We start from the raw sequence: 16,156 nt of genomic DNA on the forward strand, positions 1-16,156 counted from the left end.
ACCTCTCTATGATTAGATGACTGCTTGATCCTACTGTCAGACTTTGGATAATAACGCACCGTGTAAATTACTTTTAGCATAGCAACATGAGCAAAGTTGTTTTTAAAGGTGACACTGGTGCGATTGTATAGGGATTACAGATGAACTGCACTTATGCGTTCTGCTGCAAGCTTTGAAGTTGTGTGAAGAAGCAGAAGAAAAAAGCTGTTGGCCAACAAACAAAGAGCCCATTGTCTGCACTCAGCAGCTGACATGTAAAAGAAGCAGAGTATTCACAGAATGTGAGACATGCTTCTATAAACAATGGCACCACTGATCTCTTCATATAAACTCTGCTTATGACAGATACGTATCAGGAGCCTCTCGACAGTTGTGCTATCAGGTTGGAGAGGCTGCAACACCGCTCAAAGTCCCTATGGGACAAGCCCTACTCACATTTAAAGAACTAAAGTAGGTAATTGTATTCAAATACTTGCATTTACATCGTTTCCTGAACATATTTATCTCCAATTCTGCAAATCAACTCCTATTAGGCGACAACCTACATTCAATTTAAGACATTTCCTATTCATAACCACGTTAACGCGGGATACTTTACTTTGTGAACAGCATTAGGGCGCCATCTGGTGACCAAAACATTTCACTACCACTGTGCGCCAATGCAAAAAATGTTTATTCCAAAGTTTTGTACAACACTTACAGAAAGTGACGATTTGTTTGCATAAATATAGATTTCATACAACATTATATGAATATTATAACTACTGCACAATGAGAATTGTCCCTTTTTAAACCACTGAAAATGGGCATCTTTTGGATTTTTTAATATATCATTTTAGGTATTTGTTTTGTAAATTCATGTTTTCAATTATACAAATTTGAATGTAATTTGTTATCCAAGTGGTCACAATTTGCATTGTTTTCATGGTCCATACAATGTAATCAGACTTGTGTTGGGGGAAAAATATCCAAGTCATCCCTGTAAAACAGACTCATTAAGCAGTTGTGGTCAGAGCTGCAGTTAAAAGGCTGCATAGGATCAAAGTTTTATAGACTAACTCTTAACAACAAGCTTTGTAAACAATACCGTTTTAGGAGCAGTAGCACCAACAATACAAAGACAATTTACTAAAAAAATAACAATAAACAAACACATTTTGTAAACTTTCCGCACCAAGTTACCTGATAATGCTCGATAAAAACAAATGAGGTGTATATGTTCTCCAAACTACTAATAAAGCCAAGAACAAATGTGTCAGACACCGTTCACCAGGTTAGCTTTTTCCTCCTTCTGTTTATCCACCGCTTGGTCCATGGCCACCAGAAACTTTTCCAGAGTCACTGAGGGCGTCTACAAGGAAACCAAACATTAAGAAACGAACCAACTCTTACTTTGTGTGTCTTTTTTCTTACCTTTACAAAAAGGGCATGAGCAAGAAACGGTACTTTCCTCAGAGCTCGTCCGCTCAGACCTTTGCTTTTTCTTGAAAGGACATACAAGAACAAGAAAATGTTATGTGTGAGAAGAGGGCAAGCGCAGGATTGGCAGCGTGCACTCACACAGCGATGTTCCTCAGTGTTAGACTGTGTTCAGACACCTCGCTCCTTGCAAAGCCCATGGTCTCCAGCTCGAACATGGTGAACAACTGCTGCCGCGGGTAGACAATCTGACACTAAACACATCGCTCATTTCACTCACTCTTCGTTTCATTGTCATGCGGCTCACCTTCATTCACGAGTCAACCCCCAGTTACCTTCATGAGCTCCTCCAGACAGGAGAGATAGATGCTGTAGATGCCCTTCTCAGACGGTGGTCCAATGTACTGCTTAATGTCCGCTCTGTCCACAAAGGCTAAGTCGATCTTTTCTGTCACATTAGAGGTAGTCAGGATCACCACGTTGGAATGTCTGAAACATGAAGCCAAAAGGAAACATCATATACAGTACAAGATGACTGGGGGGAAAAACAAGGAATAGTAAGTTAAGTTGTGCAACCGTTTGATTTGGTCCAGCTGAGTGAGGACAGAGTTGACCACACGGATGGCATCAGACGGTTCTGTTCCCGCTTGAGAGGCATTTCTTGCTGCTGTCAGGCTCTCCACCTATCACCAGGACAGCAACACAAACACCTCAAAATAATTACTCCAGCCATTCATTTTCTACCACTTATCCACAACACAGGTGCATTTTACTGTATTGACATTTTGAACACACAGAGATACTGTGACGAGAGCCTGGGGCCCATTGTTGTGTCATGCATCCACAAGCATCAGGTTGCAGCATGATAATGCACGGCCCCATGTTGCAAGGATCTGTACACACTTCCTGGAAGCTAAAAACATCCTAGTACTTGATGGCCAGCATACTCACCGGACATGTAACCAACTGAGCATGATTGGAATGCTCCGGATCAGTTTATACAGTATTTGAGGCAAATGATGGTCACAGCAAATGCTAACTGGTTTTCAGACCTGTCTGGACCATCCCCAATACAGTTAAGCTGCACATTTTGGAGTGGCATTTTATTGTGCCCAACCTAAGGCACACCTGTGCAATAATCATGCTGTCTAATCAGCATCTTCATATGACACTCCTTTGAGGTGGATAGATTATGAATCATGAATGCTCACTAACAGATTTAGACAGGTTTATGAACAATACTTGAGAGAAACTGGCCTTTTGTGTACATAGAAAAGGTTTTAAATCTTTGAGTTCAGCTCTTAAATAATGGGAGTAAAAGCAAAAGTGTTGTGTTTATGTTTTTGTAGAGTGTAGTTTGACATGCATGTTTTTGGTGTCTCAAAGTCATTATTAGATATTCACAATACATGTACGTTCTTTGGCATCCTAACTTTTGACAGATCAAGCCTAGGTAAGCGCAAAGTTCAAAGTTTGGGCTCACAGCATGGTCACCGAGTAAGGACACAAATTTTTCATTGTCATTTGGTTGTCTCAAAAATTTGTGGATATAAAGTAGGTCGGTGGCTGCTCTGCCGATTAGCTTTTGGTAGTGATTGTCGTTACCCTTCAGGGGGAGTCCCTAAGTCAATAGTAACAAAGTCAACATATGCCACTGGTTCATCTAAAGTACTTACACTTACACACACACACACACAGTATATACTGTACATACACACATTGATACCTATACATATTGCTTTTTTTTTTTTTTTTTTTTTTACCTATATTGGCATAAAAAAATGATATGGCCAATATCGGTATTGGTTTTTGCCTACATTTTAGCATCAACGTGGCAAAATTGTAACATTGCTAAATCATATAGTTAACACTGTGCCACTCACAAGCCTGGGAGAATGACGAGACTATTGTTTAAGTAAACAGAGACACGACTGAGCTCTCAACAGCCTTACAGGCTCAATACAAATCACAGGGGGTGGGGTGGAGTAGCCAACGCAAGAACTGTACTCATTTAAGAGTATTGTTATTTTAGAACAATTTTACTCAAGAAAATGATATGTGATGTTACTCGGTATCGGTTGATACCGGAATCGGGACTTGAGAGTTGGACAATATCAGCATATCGGTTATCGGCAAAAAAAGCCAATATCGGACATCCCTAATAAAAATAATACGCACACACACACTGTACACTATACAGTATGTATATCTTAACACTGAGTGACACACAAATGACAAAGGTGGAGTGTTGGGCAAAATACCAGATCACTGGGTTTGTTCTCCCTGTACTCACTATAGAAAAAAGATAGTTTGTTATTTACCTCATCAATAAGAACAAACACAATAGCTTCTTTATCATCAATAAGCTGCTGGATCTTCTGAAACATCTTTGTGACCAGTTTGCCACTCTGCAACAAAAAAGCTTGGTTAGTCACCAAAGACAACCTGTTACAGTGTTTCCCATACATTCAATTATTGGTTCATTCATCATTTGGTTCACTCATAAACACATTAAAATGAAACTGTTTATGAATGTAGCTAGCGGTATGCATCGTAACACCGCTTCCTAACACACCTCAGATGTAGCAAGAGGGTTCTGTGGTGCCAACATTGCAACTTTGTCGCTATACTGTATTTAGCGAGAATTTAGCGACCCCTCTCAATACTTTTTCAAAAAAGCTACTAGCGACAAATCTAGCAACTTTTTCTGGTCTTACTGGAGTCTTTTGGAGACTGACATGAAAACATGTATCGTTCTTCTCAACGAGCATCGGGTGCTGCCGCCCCCCAAAAAAAGCACCCACGGGTGGCTCTGTCTTGTGACATTAAAAAAAACGACAAAAAGAAATGAGAGAAGAAAGTTCCTTTGTATTTTGAAAAATACAGTAATCCCTCGTTCATCATGGTTAATTGGTTCCAGACCTGACAGCGATAAGTGAATTTCTGCAAAGTAGGATTCAATATTAAAGGACAGAATATTTTTGTAGTTAGAGCATAGAAAACCCATTTATGACTTTGTACTTCTCATATTAGCCAACATAGCAAATATAATCAAAGAAAATAAGCCACTTAAGATAATATAAGACTTGTGCTCGTGTGTGTTTCAATAAATGTCTTGCGGACGTGTGGACAGGAAGTGACATCTGGGATACAGAGTTGAGTTTTAGCTGGAGTACAGCCACAAAAGTAGCCGGTGTTATTATGATGATGATGATGATGATGACTAATATTATTAAGTTCATTTAGAACATTATTATGCTTGAAAATTTAGGCCAAGAAAACGTAACTTTCACTTAAGTATGCATTTTTGGAGCAATAACAGGCTGTAGTCAACCACGAAACAGCAATCATTTATGAATTAATTTTTGAAAACCCGTGATTGAGTGAGGGAGCAATGTTCAAACTGCGATGGAGTGACGGACGACTGTATTTATTTTGCTTTTCATACTCTTCATTCTTTTCTTCTCTCCCACAACGTTGTTCCTCTCTCCTACAGTGTCCATTACAATCACGTGTCGTGTCCAATTATGCAAATTAGAAGATGACATCATCTAATGCCCCACTGTCCCACCACCACAAATAGGTTGCAGTCCTGTGGGAAACACTGTGTTCCATCTAGAAAGCACTCCAGTGAAACATAGAAAGAGCTCAATACCTCTGAGAACCACTTTGAGAACAAGCTGTGGCTGTTTATCTCTACAAATTGTCCGTATGTATACCTACAGGGAGATAGAGCAGAGAATACGTAAGAATTCAAAAGTGCAGTTGTTGAGGTGGATTTAATTAAATGAAGACTTTCTTACCGACTTGACAGTCTGATTGACAGTTTCTGGGCCAGAGCTTTGCATAAGGATGTTTTCCCTGTGCCTGGGGGCCCTGAATGTGTGAACACAGAGAGGTCTTGTCAAGCTGCACATGAGGTGAGAAGCAAGCATTTGTAATATTTGGATGATTCCTCTTTAGTTACCGTGAAGCAGCACTACACGATTCCAAGAAATCAGGTTGCTGTCTACGTTTTTGTCTGAGAAGTACATTGTTGTTGTGACATAATCAAGCAGCTGGAGGGAAATGAAAGCAGTCCGTTACCTGCATACTCATGTAACCATGTAATGTGAGTTGAGATTTAATTGGCACATGTAATTTACCTGGGTTTTAACCCCACTCTCATACACTAGGCTCTCCCAAATCCCATGGAAGTCAGCTGTTAAAAAACAAAGGTTTCGTGGAAAAATTATATTTTAAGCATGGAATATGAAACACGGTCACAAGATGAAACAACAATAAACAATGAATGCTTGAAGCATTCACACAACTAAGCAACATGCTTATTGGGCTAAGCAACCATTTTCTGAAGTGAAAGCCATGTGTTATTGCCTGACACGTGCCGTGTCGCATAATAACCACCAGGGAACAAATAAGAGTGTCAGTCACTACTCATTCGGAAACGTAATTGTTTTGGGGGCTTTGACTGTTTTGTATATAATGCCAGTGCAAGGCTCTTCCACAGCATACACCTTTTACTCCACCATATGGCTAATGTAGGCATAAATAAAATTAAAAAGTCATAAATGAAAAGAAAAGCACCATGTCAAAGATCTTACGGAAGGAGTGCTTTGTTATTTTTAAGGGGGTTACTGCAAAAAAGGCAAGTCAAAGATAGTACTGTAAGAACTAAATATTAACTTAAGTTAGTTTATCAGGTTTGAAAAAGATGTTTTTCTTCTCCTATGCCTCCCCAAAAGTCTCATACTTTTAAAACCACTGCTTCAGACAAATGTAATACAGTAGTCCCTCGAGTCAGCCAAGGCATGTCCGACATGACATAGTGAAAAGAAGTGATCCTCCCATTCCGTGTGGAAGTGGTAGGTTTTTGATTTCCTACTTTGTCCTTCTTCCCCACTCCGTTTGAAACACTTTAAGTTTCGAATAAATAATTTGGAGGCTAACTAGTTAGCTTGCTAGCATGCTATGCAGCCGTGGCCGTCTCTTGTGTTTCTGCAGTGATCCCATAGCCTGCGCATTACCAATGTGATGTAAACAAAAAATAATCAACAATAAAGCCTAATTTTCGGGGGAATCCCCACTCACAGTGACAGGTTTTCAGCTGTGCCGTGCAGGGATTGGAACACCAATATAAATGAAGTCTTCAAGATTTAAATACTCTTAATGCACAAAATAATCATCAGACTTGCTTATTTGTTCATATAATGCACACCAAGCAATGAACTACTTCATGCTTTGTCTCCTTGCTGCTCCGTTCTCCCTGCGCCATGAGGCGTCCAGGCGCACTCCTAATTGTGAGTGTTAGGTGCTAATTGTTATTCAATTTTATCCACATACCCCCATTACAATTGGTGTACCAATCTGGGTACGTGTACCCACTTTGGGAACCTAGATTGTACAGTATATCACCTGCTGGAAGCAACCAGTGATTGGCAGCTGAAAGCTCCTCATCCTCCTCCAAACTGAGCGTGCTGGGCCCCTCCTCACTGAGGGTGAACATGTGAAAGGAAACTGTGCAACTCGTCAAGTCGAGGGGCTGAATGTGGAAAAGCGGAAAGGACAAGATGAACAAAAACTGTATTTTTCTTACATACAATATAGAAATTTAAATGAGATGAAATAAAGGACAGGAGACAAAATAAAGCACCTGTGTTGCCATTTCTTCCAGATCAACTATTGCCACTGACTTCACATGAGTGCGTAGGAAGTCTTCATCAAACTCTGTCCACTTGTAGTTTCCAAATAACATGCAGTGGCGACTTAGCAGAGCCTGGACATGCACCTTCACCTCAGACAACTTCACTCCGCTGCAATGTAAACATGATACATAAAAAAGTAATCATATTCACATAGAACTGACAAATGACTATTATACTGTATCTGAGTACACCTGAAGTACACCCTCACAGTTCAACAACCATTTTTATTACAGTATATCTTCTAAAAGGGACAATAGTACACTTGGAGTAGCTTGTATGTCAGTATAGATTCACTACCCATTGAAAATGAGTCAACACTCAGCCATTATTGTCTAAATAACTGGTACAAGTGAGTAACAAGATCGCTGTCTTGCCTACAGTCTAGCATGGTGGTAGTAGCGTCATGGTCTGGGGCTGCATGAGTGCTGCCGGGGAAGCATCAAGTGCACTCTGCCATTGTGATGCAGTTGTAGAACAGGATTGCAGTAACAATCTGTGCAGCTCTTATGAATTCCATGACCAAGGATGTGAAGGCAGTGCTAGATAACGTGCTCACACTAAACATTCAGACCAAGGACACAAATTGGACATGTTTACTGTTAGATTTACTCACTTGTGTTGCCAGCTATTTACACAATAATGGCAGTGTGTTGACTGTGAAGTTATACTGTTAAATATGCTGTATAATGGCTACTCTAAGATATATCCAAGTTTCATTTCCATAATATCGTCCTTTGAGAAGATACAACAAAACGCTTGCTCGCCCACTTTTGTGACATACTGTAGCTGACAGAATACAATATAACCACCAACATCAAAGCAGGGGTGGTTGTTAAGAGACATGTAGAATTCTAATAATTCTACAAAATCACACTGGCTTCTATATCTTGACTGAGAAAAATAAATATATAAATAAATATAATAATATAAATAAATATATAATATATAATAAATATAAATATAACCCACCTTTGTGATTTCAGATGTACTTCTAAATGGATGTTTTTTTGATGGTTCCCCACATCCATTCTGTCAATTTCCATTCCTGTAATGAACAACACTGTCACAAACGCTTTCTAATTATCCCATAACTTCTTACTGTTGTGCTTCGAGTCCGACAAATTATCATCGCTATGAAACACACTACAAATGTTGAAACAACTTTGCGCTTCGAGTTCGACGAATGGAAATTCTAGCTATGTATTGTACAGTACTAGCTAGCTAGGACAGCCCCGTGTCGTTGCAGCTACGAAACAAAGACATAACATCCTTCGCAGACTAAATGTAAAAAAAAATACAAACCAGAACACACTTTAGAGTATCTATGGAATCACACTGACAATATGACAACCGTTTATCCAGCTGAACACTACCCAGTGAGGTGGGGAAAAAATGCCACTCGAATTCAGCGCGCTTGTTTGACCCGGAAATACATAATATTTTCGTAGGCGTCATGTCCGGCTAGCGTTTACTCCCATGCTAAAGCCAATGCTAGCGATAACGTCTGGTACACAGAGGGATTAAAACTACGTTTTTGCGCTCAAATATCACAAAATGGGGAAGAAACACAAGAAACATAAACCGGAGTGGAGAACAGTTGATGGTATCTGATGCAATTTTGATAATTTATCAGTTATCGATAGTTGCCTCAGTTTGTGTTATTGTTATATTTATGCTAGCTTTACTGGCTGGCAAAGCTAGCGAATATACTTTGTGTTAATTCATATATAATTACACAGTAAATGCTTTAATGGAATAGCCAACTACATCACCATATGTATGTGATGGTTTAGTACAAATGTATTTTTTGTCCAGCAAAACGCTGACAGCGTATAATGTTTTCACATTACATGGGTTTCCTATTTTGACACAATGTTTCCTAAGAAAATGCAATACCCGTCTTTCTGCCACTCTACTACATTTTAGACCTAGTCGAATGAATTAATTAAAATAACACACAAGTCACAAGTACTTTTAGCATGTGAATGTCAACATCTTATAATGCTCACCTATTCTCTTAACGTTAATTGCTTTTCAGACTATGAGGACAAGGCTTTGGAGAAACCACTGAAGCTTGTGCTTAAAGTTGGAGGAAGTGAAGTAACAGAACTCTCTGGTTCGGGTCATGACTCCAGCTACTACGATGACAGATCCGACCATGAGCGCCACAAAGAGAAAAAGAAGAAGAAGAAGAAAAAGTCTGAAAAAGACAAGGACAAGTATGTGGACGATGAAGAGAGAAGACGGAGAAAGGTTGGTTTCCTACAAGATTGGGTGTTTCCTTGTTCAATGCCAAATTGTTCAGTTCTTTTTGATCAAACCATATGCAGGAGGAAAAGAGGAAGAAGAGAGAACGGGAACAGAATGAATCTGAAGCAGCAGCTGCCACTGTCATCACCGGTGGGCCCGTTGAACCTTTTACGATATCAAAAGCTGCTAGTGTAGGAATAGAGGTGTGTAATGGTAATTTAATGTGATGGGATAATATTCTGAATTGCAGTTTTGAATCTGTCAGTCACATATGTGTTGTATTCCCTCAGCCTGAAGAGAAAAAAAGGAAGAAGGAGAGGTTTGAGATTGAACCGGATGTGGAGGAATTTCACCCCAGCATGAAGGTGGAGGTGGAGCACCAAGCTGACAGGCCTGTACGAGCATGCCGGACACAACAAGGCAAGAGCCAAATTTAGCTATATCTATTTACACGCAGCTCAAAATGTCATTATTCATTTGAACTATTCCCTGATACAGAGAATGAGTCCACGCCTCGTCAACTTTTACTTGAGCACTTCCTGCGCCAGCTGCAGAGGTGAGAAACTGTTTAACATGCATAAAGGCGAGACTGAACACACTTTTATAATTTCTCCCCACAGAAAAGACCCCCATGGTTTCTTTGCATTTCCAGTAACAGACGCCATTGCTCCCAATTACTCAATGATCATCAAGCATCCGATGGACTTCAGCACCATGAAAGACAAGATAACCAACAATGAGTACAACACAGTCACGGAATTCAAGGTGAGATAAGGTGTCATGGAGGGTTTGGATGGTAAATATATACACACACACTTGTATAAATACATGAAAGTAGAATTACGTGAATGTTGTTTGACCTGTTTGAATGCATTGTGTTCTTTAGGCGGACTTTAAATTGATGTGTGACAATGCCACGGTGTATAACCGACCAGAGACTGTGTACTACAAGGCAGCCAAGAAACTTCTCCATACAGGGTTCAAGATGATGAGCAAGGTAATGAATATTGGAACTGACTGGGATGCGTGTATCGATGCACACTTGATAATCAGTCATTTGAGATAATTGTATCCAATTCTTTCTTACATCAACAGTTTTTGGGATGATGTAGAACAGTGCCATCAGACCATATGGATGGATGGATGGGCAAAAATCCCAGATGCACCATGATCTTAAAAGATCGTGATCGTAAAAAAGACTTTAGAAGCTACCTAAGATACAAAAAGGGAACCAACAATTTCCTGCAGTTGTACTGGCTGTCTGTCAGTGTGGATGCTTTTGTACAAAATATGTATTATTTATGCTTTTATATAATCTGAATATAGTTGTATTTATACGAGCCAGGTCGATTTCTGTTACTATTTACTGTTAATATTTTTTTGTGTTTGTTTTTTTTTTTAAACAGGATCGCCTGTTGGCTCTAAAGCGCAGCATGTCTTTCATGCAGGACATGGACTTCACACAGCAGGCAGCCATTTTGGGAGATGAAGAACTTACAGCCGATGTACCTCCACCGGAGATAATCCCTATCCCGGTGGAATCGGCCAAAAAGTCTAAAAAACAACCTGCGAAAGACATGAAGTAAGTCATTATTTTTCCCTGAGATTTGACAGTCCAGTAATCCCTCGTTTATCACGGTTAATTGGTTACAGACCTGTGATAATTTCTGCAAAGTAGGATTTAATATTAATAAATTGAATCGTTTTGTAGTTGGAGCATAGAATACCTTTTTATGACCTTCTAAATCCAGTTTTTACCGTTATTAGAGCCCTGTAGACAGGAAATAACACCCCTATAGTTACCTTTACACTCCTAATATTCTTTGTTTACACCACATTGCGAAACTTTAATGCGCAGGTTACGGAATCACTGTACGGACACAAGAGACAGCCACCGCTTTAAATATAGCAAGCTAACAAACTAACTAGTTAGCTTCCAATTTATATTTTCTAAACTTAAAGGTTTCAAACTAAATGGGAAGAAGGACAAAGTAAAGCCAAAAACGCACCGCTTCTACATGCAATGGGAGGATAACTTTTTTTCAGTCAATCATGTCGGATATGCCATGGCGGACTACGTGCAGTGTTAAGGTAATGTCTCATCAATGTAATATTAATGACACCTGGTGACCAGAATACTATATATGACTTGTCTTTCAATATTTTTTGAGTAATAATAGCACATAGTCAACCATGAAACAGCGATCATTTATTAACTTTTGAAAAACCCCGATAGAGTGAGGAGCAATGTTTTAACCGCAAAGTGGCAAGGGACGTATAGTATAGTAAGAGATGTATAATATATAGAGTGCTGGAGTAGAAAGTATATTTATAATACTTACAGTAAAGACACTAAGTATATAGACACACATATGAATATAGTCACCTCAGGGCTTCTCTGTTTTCAGCTACCTGTTTGAGCCAGAGGGGAATGCCTGTAGCTTGACTGACAGCACAGCAGAGGAGCACGTTCTGGCTTTGGTGGAGCATTCGGCAGATGAAGCCCGCGATCGCATTAACCGATACATGCCAAACTCCAAGGTTTTCTACTTAGCATTGATGATTAGTTATCATTTTTCAGTGTACCAGCACTATTTACATTGCTGTCTCTGCTCCATATTTTCAGATAGGCTATCTGCGCAAGGAGTCTGACACTTCTCTTTTGTACACTGTTGTCAATCAGCTTGATCCTGATGCAGAAGGTTTGATACAATTGCATGTTTGCCAACATTGCCAACAGGAAAATTGCATCCTTGTCTTCACTTTTGCAGAGGAAGAGACCCATAAAGTGGACCTGAGTTCACTATCTAACAAGCTTCTCCCTGGATTAACAACACTGGGTTTCAAAGATGACAGGAGGCACAAGGGTACATTATAAAAAAACAACTACTCTTTCCCAGCTAAGAACAACTTCCACATGTATGCATTGTGCTTTTTTCATAGTGACATTCTTGAGCAGTGCCTACAACATTCAGACTCTTCAGAAGAACTCGGTCTTTCCCGACTTGCTACCTGATGAGTCAGACTTGCTGTGCTCGGCGTATGGAGACGACACAGGGGTACAATGTGCTCTAAGGTAAGGGGGGGTTCTCATACGAGGCAATGTTGACATTCCATAGTGATAAAGCTGTCGCCAATTTCAGCTTGTGCTGTTTTTTTTTTTTTACCTCTGCTCTAAGCATACTGGACTTTGTCAAGGGCTGTGGAAGTGTCACCAAGCATTGGGTCGATGGCCTTCTGGATAAGATGACGGCAGGTGACCACACTAAAGCAGTCAGTCAAATCAGACAGGTATGTGGCACACTACATCTTGTATTATCTCACAAAAGTTAGAACATCCCTTACATTTTAGCAACCATTTGATCTTCTCAAGGGACAATCGAAATACAGTACTGTAGAACCTGGATATACAGACAGTTTGGAAAGTAGTATAGATTTACGGTTGACACAGCTATTATTGTCTTAATAGCTGGCAACAAAAGTGAGTGCATTCACCGTCAGCTTCCTCAGCAAGCCTCTTGTAATTCTTGGAGGTGTTTTATCATGTTGGAAAACTGCCATGCGGCCCAGTTTCCCAAGGGAGGGGATTGTGCTATGCTTCACAGTGTCACTCTACATGTTTCAATTCATGTTTCCTTCAACGAAACGCAGCTCCCCAGTGCCAGCAGCACTCATGCAGCACCAGACCACGATGCTACATGCTGACTCATTTTAAGGGGACAGTAAATACAGGTGCTGCTCAATAAATATTACAATATGTCCAAAAAGTTGATTTATTTCAGTAATTTAATTCAAAAAGGGAAACTTGTATATTATAGGCTGAATTTGGGATTTTCGTTACTTTTCAGTTATAATCATCAACATTAAAATAAATAAACATTTGAAATATATCAGTCTGTGTGTAATGAATGTATATAATATACAAGTTTCACTTTTTGAATGAAATTACTGAAACAAACCAACTATTTGGTCATATTCTAATTTTTGAGCAGCACCTGTATATGCCGCTATACAAGCTGTACTTAGACTACTGTAAAGTGTATCTAACTTTCCTTTCTACAGTAGTGTTCCTTGAGAAGACATAATAAAATGGTTGTTGAAAGTTGAGGGGCTTACTCATTTTTGTATGATACTGTACATACAACTCTACCATGAGCATAATTTGACCCACCGTTATTATTCAGAAAAGAAACATGATGCTGAAACATGACGAAACCAAGACCGGCATCTGTGACTTACAGGTGGGCTGCATTCAGTCAAACTGCATCCATGTTCTACATCTGCTTTGACTTAAAGTTGTGGGGGTTTTTTTTCCATCTTTAGATGGTAGACGGCAGTGGTCTGGGAGAGAGCAGTTCAGTGCTGGACTTCATGTCATTGAAGAACTATCCTGATATGTCTCTGGATATATCCATGCTCAACACAATAGGTGATTTTACCAGATGTATCTACGTTAACGCATATTATCCAGCTCAATAAATATGTGTCCAAACTTTTTCACAGAGGGCTGCATACTGAAAAATCAAAGGATGCAGGGGGCACTTTTAAACCAACCCATGTAGATATGCTGAGACGTTGTTTTTTTTTACACATACATATATATATATATATATATATATATATATATATATATATATATATATATATATATATATATATATATATATATATATATGTATATGTATGTATATATATATGTACAGTATGTATATGTATATGTATATATATATATATATCTCAGATCTAAACTGGGGGAAAAATGATCTTGAATATCTTTCCTGATAATAAGTAGGTGATGTATTAGTAACAAAATGATGCCACATAATTTGATAGAAATGAAAATGATCACCCTAGAGAGGGGGGAAATTATTTTTTTGAGCTATATATATATATATATATATATATATATATATATATATATATATATATATATATATATACACACACACACACACACACACACACATATATATATATGAAAAGAAAAAAACAGCCTGCATCTCATCTTTGATTTATCGGTAACAAATTCTATAGTTTCTTGGAAATTTTTCTTTTGACATTCAGATTTTTTTCCACCTTTTTTTTTCTTTCTTTTTTTTTATATTTTAACTTTATTAATGTAATATTATAACTTTTACCCAAACTAAAATTGCCACTTACTCTTTGTTTTGTTTGTTTCTCATAATATTCTGACTTTAAAAAATGACATACATAGTTTAACCTTTTATTATTTCAATTGTGTGCTCTTTTCTCTCTTAATATTATGACTTTATTCTCCAAATATTTCATCGTTATTCTTGTAAAAATTACTGCTCTTTTTTCCGTTTTGCTGTTTGCTGTTTTTTTTTCCATGTTTGATTGTATTTTAGAATATGCCGAGGGCTGACTTAAAAAAAAAAAATAAAAAAAATAAAAAATCAGTTGCGGCTCCGTGGCGCACTTTGGGCACCCCTGATGTAAAGTTTCCAACATTTTAAATCAATATTATCAGTTGTTGAGGCTAGTACAATGACAGTAGCAAACGCCATAATTGTCCGGCTACAATATAACAAGCAGTCCTTTCTGCAATCACCAGTGTATGCACTGACAAGAATGAGGAAGTAGATGACGACAATAGTCTGTATTGTGCTTGGCCTTGTTTGTCTACAAGTGTGGTACAACATTGTGGGGATTTTTGTGTGTTTTTATATGACTGCAGGAATTTTTTGCTTATTTTCCTACTGTGGTTTTAACCTTCTTTTTCAACAGGTAAGGGTGTAAAAAAGGAGCCAGGAAATGAGGAGGGCCAGCAACACTTTGATGATGCTGACAAGCTCCTGCAGGAGTTTCAGGAAGCTCAGGTGGATAGAGTCGGCTCCAGGCCTTCGTCCAACCTGTCCTCCCTCTCCAACGCCTCAGAGAGGGATCAGCATCACCTCGGTACTGGCCTTTTTCCTGACATGCTGTCATTACTTAATCATAACAATGACACGTGTTGTCATCAGCTAAAAGGTTCTTTGTTTGACAGCGAGCCCGTCACAGTCTGAGATGGTTCATGATCCCTACGAGTTCCTGCAGTCGCCAGAGTCCGAGAGCCCAGCCAACAACTGATCACGTTTCCCTTGTACTGCACCGACAGTACACAGCACTACTCACTGTGAAGTTGGACTAGAGGTCCAATACTGTGGAGATTACAAGAGCATCTGACGTGAATGTTTTGTACAGACTGTTTTAATTGTATGCTTTTGTATGAGTGCAACAGGAAAATTAAATAATTGCACCTGTATTTATAAATATGTGTGGTTTACTTATGCATCATCAGCATTACCACTATGCTCTTTAAATGTAGGAACATGTGTAATACTTGTGAAATGCACTCTATACTTCATGCATCTGTTTTCTATGCAGCTTGTCCTCATTAGGGTGGTGGGTGAGCCAGAGCCTACTCCAGCTGACTTTGGATGAAACGCAGGCAGGGTTCACCTTGGATTGGAACACACATTTTTTGAGGGGATGTGAGAAGAAAACATGCAAACTCCACAAAGAAATGTTCCAACGGATTCAAACCTGGATCTCCCGACTGTGAGGCAGATTTCGTAATCACTACCCCGTCGCGCTGCCTTCCACATACTCCAGAAGTATCTACAGTATATGAAGTACACCGAGCAAGGTTGGCAACTGTGGCACGCTATTGTAAAAACAGCACGGAAGCCATATGCATTAAGTCACTCCTTGTTAGCCATGTAAACTGACTAATTTATAATACAAACGTTGATTAAACGTTTCATATAATGTATTTACCATAT

At 39.0% G+C, this 16,156-nt stretch overlaps 2 protein-coding genes across 6 annotated transcripts; one reads left to right on the top strand and one right to left on the bottom strand.

The window, feature by feature from the left end:
- Window positions 1–661: 661 nt before the first annotated feature.
- Window positions 662–8,573, bottom strand: trip13 (thyroid hormone receptor interactor 13). Of its 4 annotated transcripts, none has more exons than XM_054782910.1 (14): window positions 8,434–8,573; window positions 8,091–8,166; window positions 7,070–7,229; window positions 6,832–6,958; window positions 5,565–5,620; window positions 5,387–5,477; window positions 5,223–5,295; window positions 5,075–5,138; window positions 3,741–3,827; window positions 1,996–2,102; window positions 1,755–1,908; window positions 1,599–1,673; window positions 1,414–1,483; window positions 662–1,351 (listed from the first exon to the last, which is right to left on the bottom strand). In XM_054782910.1, exons 2-14 carry the CDS (start codon window positions 8,162–8,164, stop codon window positions 1,296–1,298), a joined length of 1,194 nt encoding a protein of 397 aa, XP_054638885.1. In that variant the 5' UTR covers window positions 8,165–8,166; window positions 8,434–8,573; the 3' UTR covers window positions 662–1,295. The 4 variants fall into 4 exon arrangements, with proteins under 4 accessions (XP_054638885.1, XP_054638883.1, XP_054638882.1 ...); XM_054782908.1 differs by having other exon boundaries at window positions 1,561–1,673; window positions 8,424–8,572; XM_054782907.1 differs by having other exon boundaries at window positions 1,561–1,673; window positions 8,434–8,570.
- A 7-nt stretch (window positions 8,574–8,580) lies between these two features.
- Window positions 8,581–15,636, top strand: brd9 (bromodomain containing 9). 2 transcript variants are annotated; one of them, XM_054782906.1, is made up of 17 exons: window positions 8,581–8,724; window positions 9,160–9,374; window positions 9,452–9,574; window positions 9,662–9,791; window positions 9,870–9,927; window positions 9,992–10,136; window positions 10,258–10,368; window positions 10,778–10,953; window positions 11,780–11,912; window positions 11,998–12,073; window positions 12,143–12,238; window positions 12,315–12,447; window positions 12,551–12,662; window positions 13,556–13,612; window positions 13,695–13,800; window positions 15,120–15,290; window positions 15,379–15,636. In XM_054782906.1, the coding sequence occupies exons 1-17, from the start codon at window positions 8,676–8,678 to the stop codon at window positions 15,459–15,461; spliced, it is 1,974 nt and encodes a 657-aa protein (XP_054638881.1). In that variant the 5' UTR covers window positions 8,581–8,675; the 3' UTR covers window positions 15,462–15,636. The 2 variants fall into 2 exon arrangements, with proteins under 2 accessions (XP_054638881.1, XP_054638880.1); XM_054782905.1 differs by having other exon boundaries at window positions 11,998–12,238.
- Window positions 15,637–16,156: the final 520 nt, after the last annotated feature.

The sequence above is a fragment of the Dunckerocampus dactyliophorus genome, chromosome 7 (assembly GCF_027744805.1).
Source record: "Dunckerocampus dactyliophorus isolate RoL2022-P2 chromosome 7, RoL_Ddac_1.1, whole genome shotgun sequence".
NCBI classification, from domain to species: Eukaryota; Metazoa; Chordata; class Actinopteri; order Syngnathiformes; family Syngnathidae; genus Dunckerocampus; species Dunckerocampus dactyliophorus.

Coding starts and splice junctions, on each gene's coding strand:
- trip13 (XM_054782908.1), bottom strand. CDS start 8,164: ATGGAAATTGACAGAATGGATGTGGGGAACCATCAAAAAAACATCCAT. Junction 5,621..6,831: donor TCACTGGTTGCTTCCAGCAG/GTGATATACTGT, acceptor GTTTTTTAACAG/CTGACTTCCATGGGATTTGG. Junction 5,139..5,222: donor TCAATCAGACTGTCAAGTCG/GTAAGAAAGTCT, acceptor ATCTCCCTGTAG/GTATACATACGGACAATTTG.
- brd9 (XM_054782905.1), top strand. CDS start 8,676: ATGGGGAAGAAACACAAGAAACATAAACCGGAGTGGAGAACAGTTGAT. Junction 12,239..12,314: donor AGATGACAGGAGGCACAAGG/GTACATTATAAA, acceptor CTTTTTTCATAG/TGACATTCTTGAGCAGTGCC. Junction 12,663..13,555: donor CAGTCAGTCAAATCAGACAG/GTATGTGGCACA, acceptor GTTATTATTCAG/AAAAGAAACATGATGCTGAA.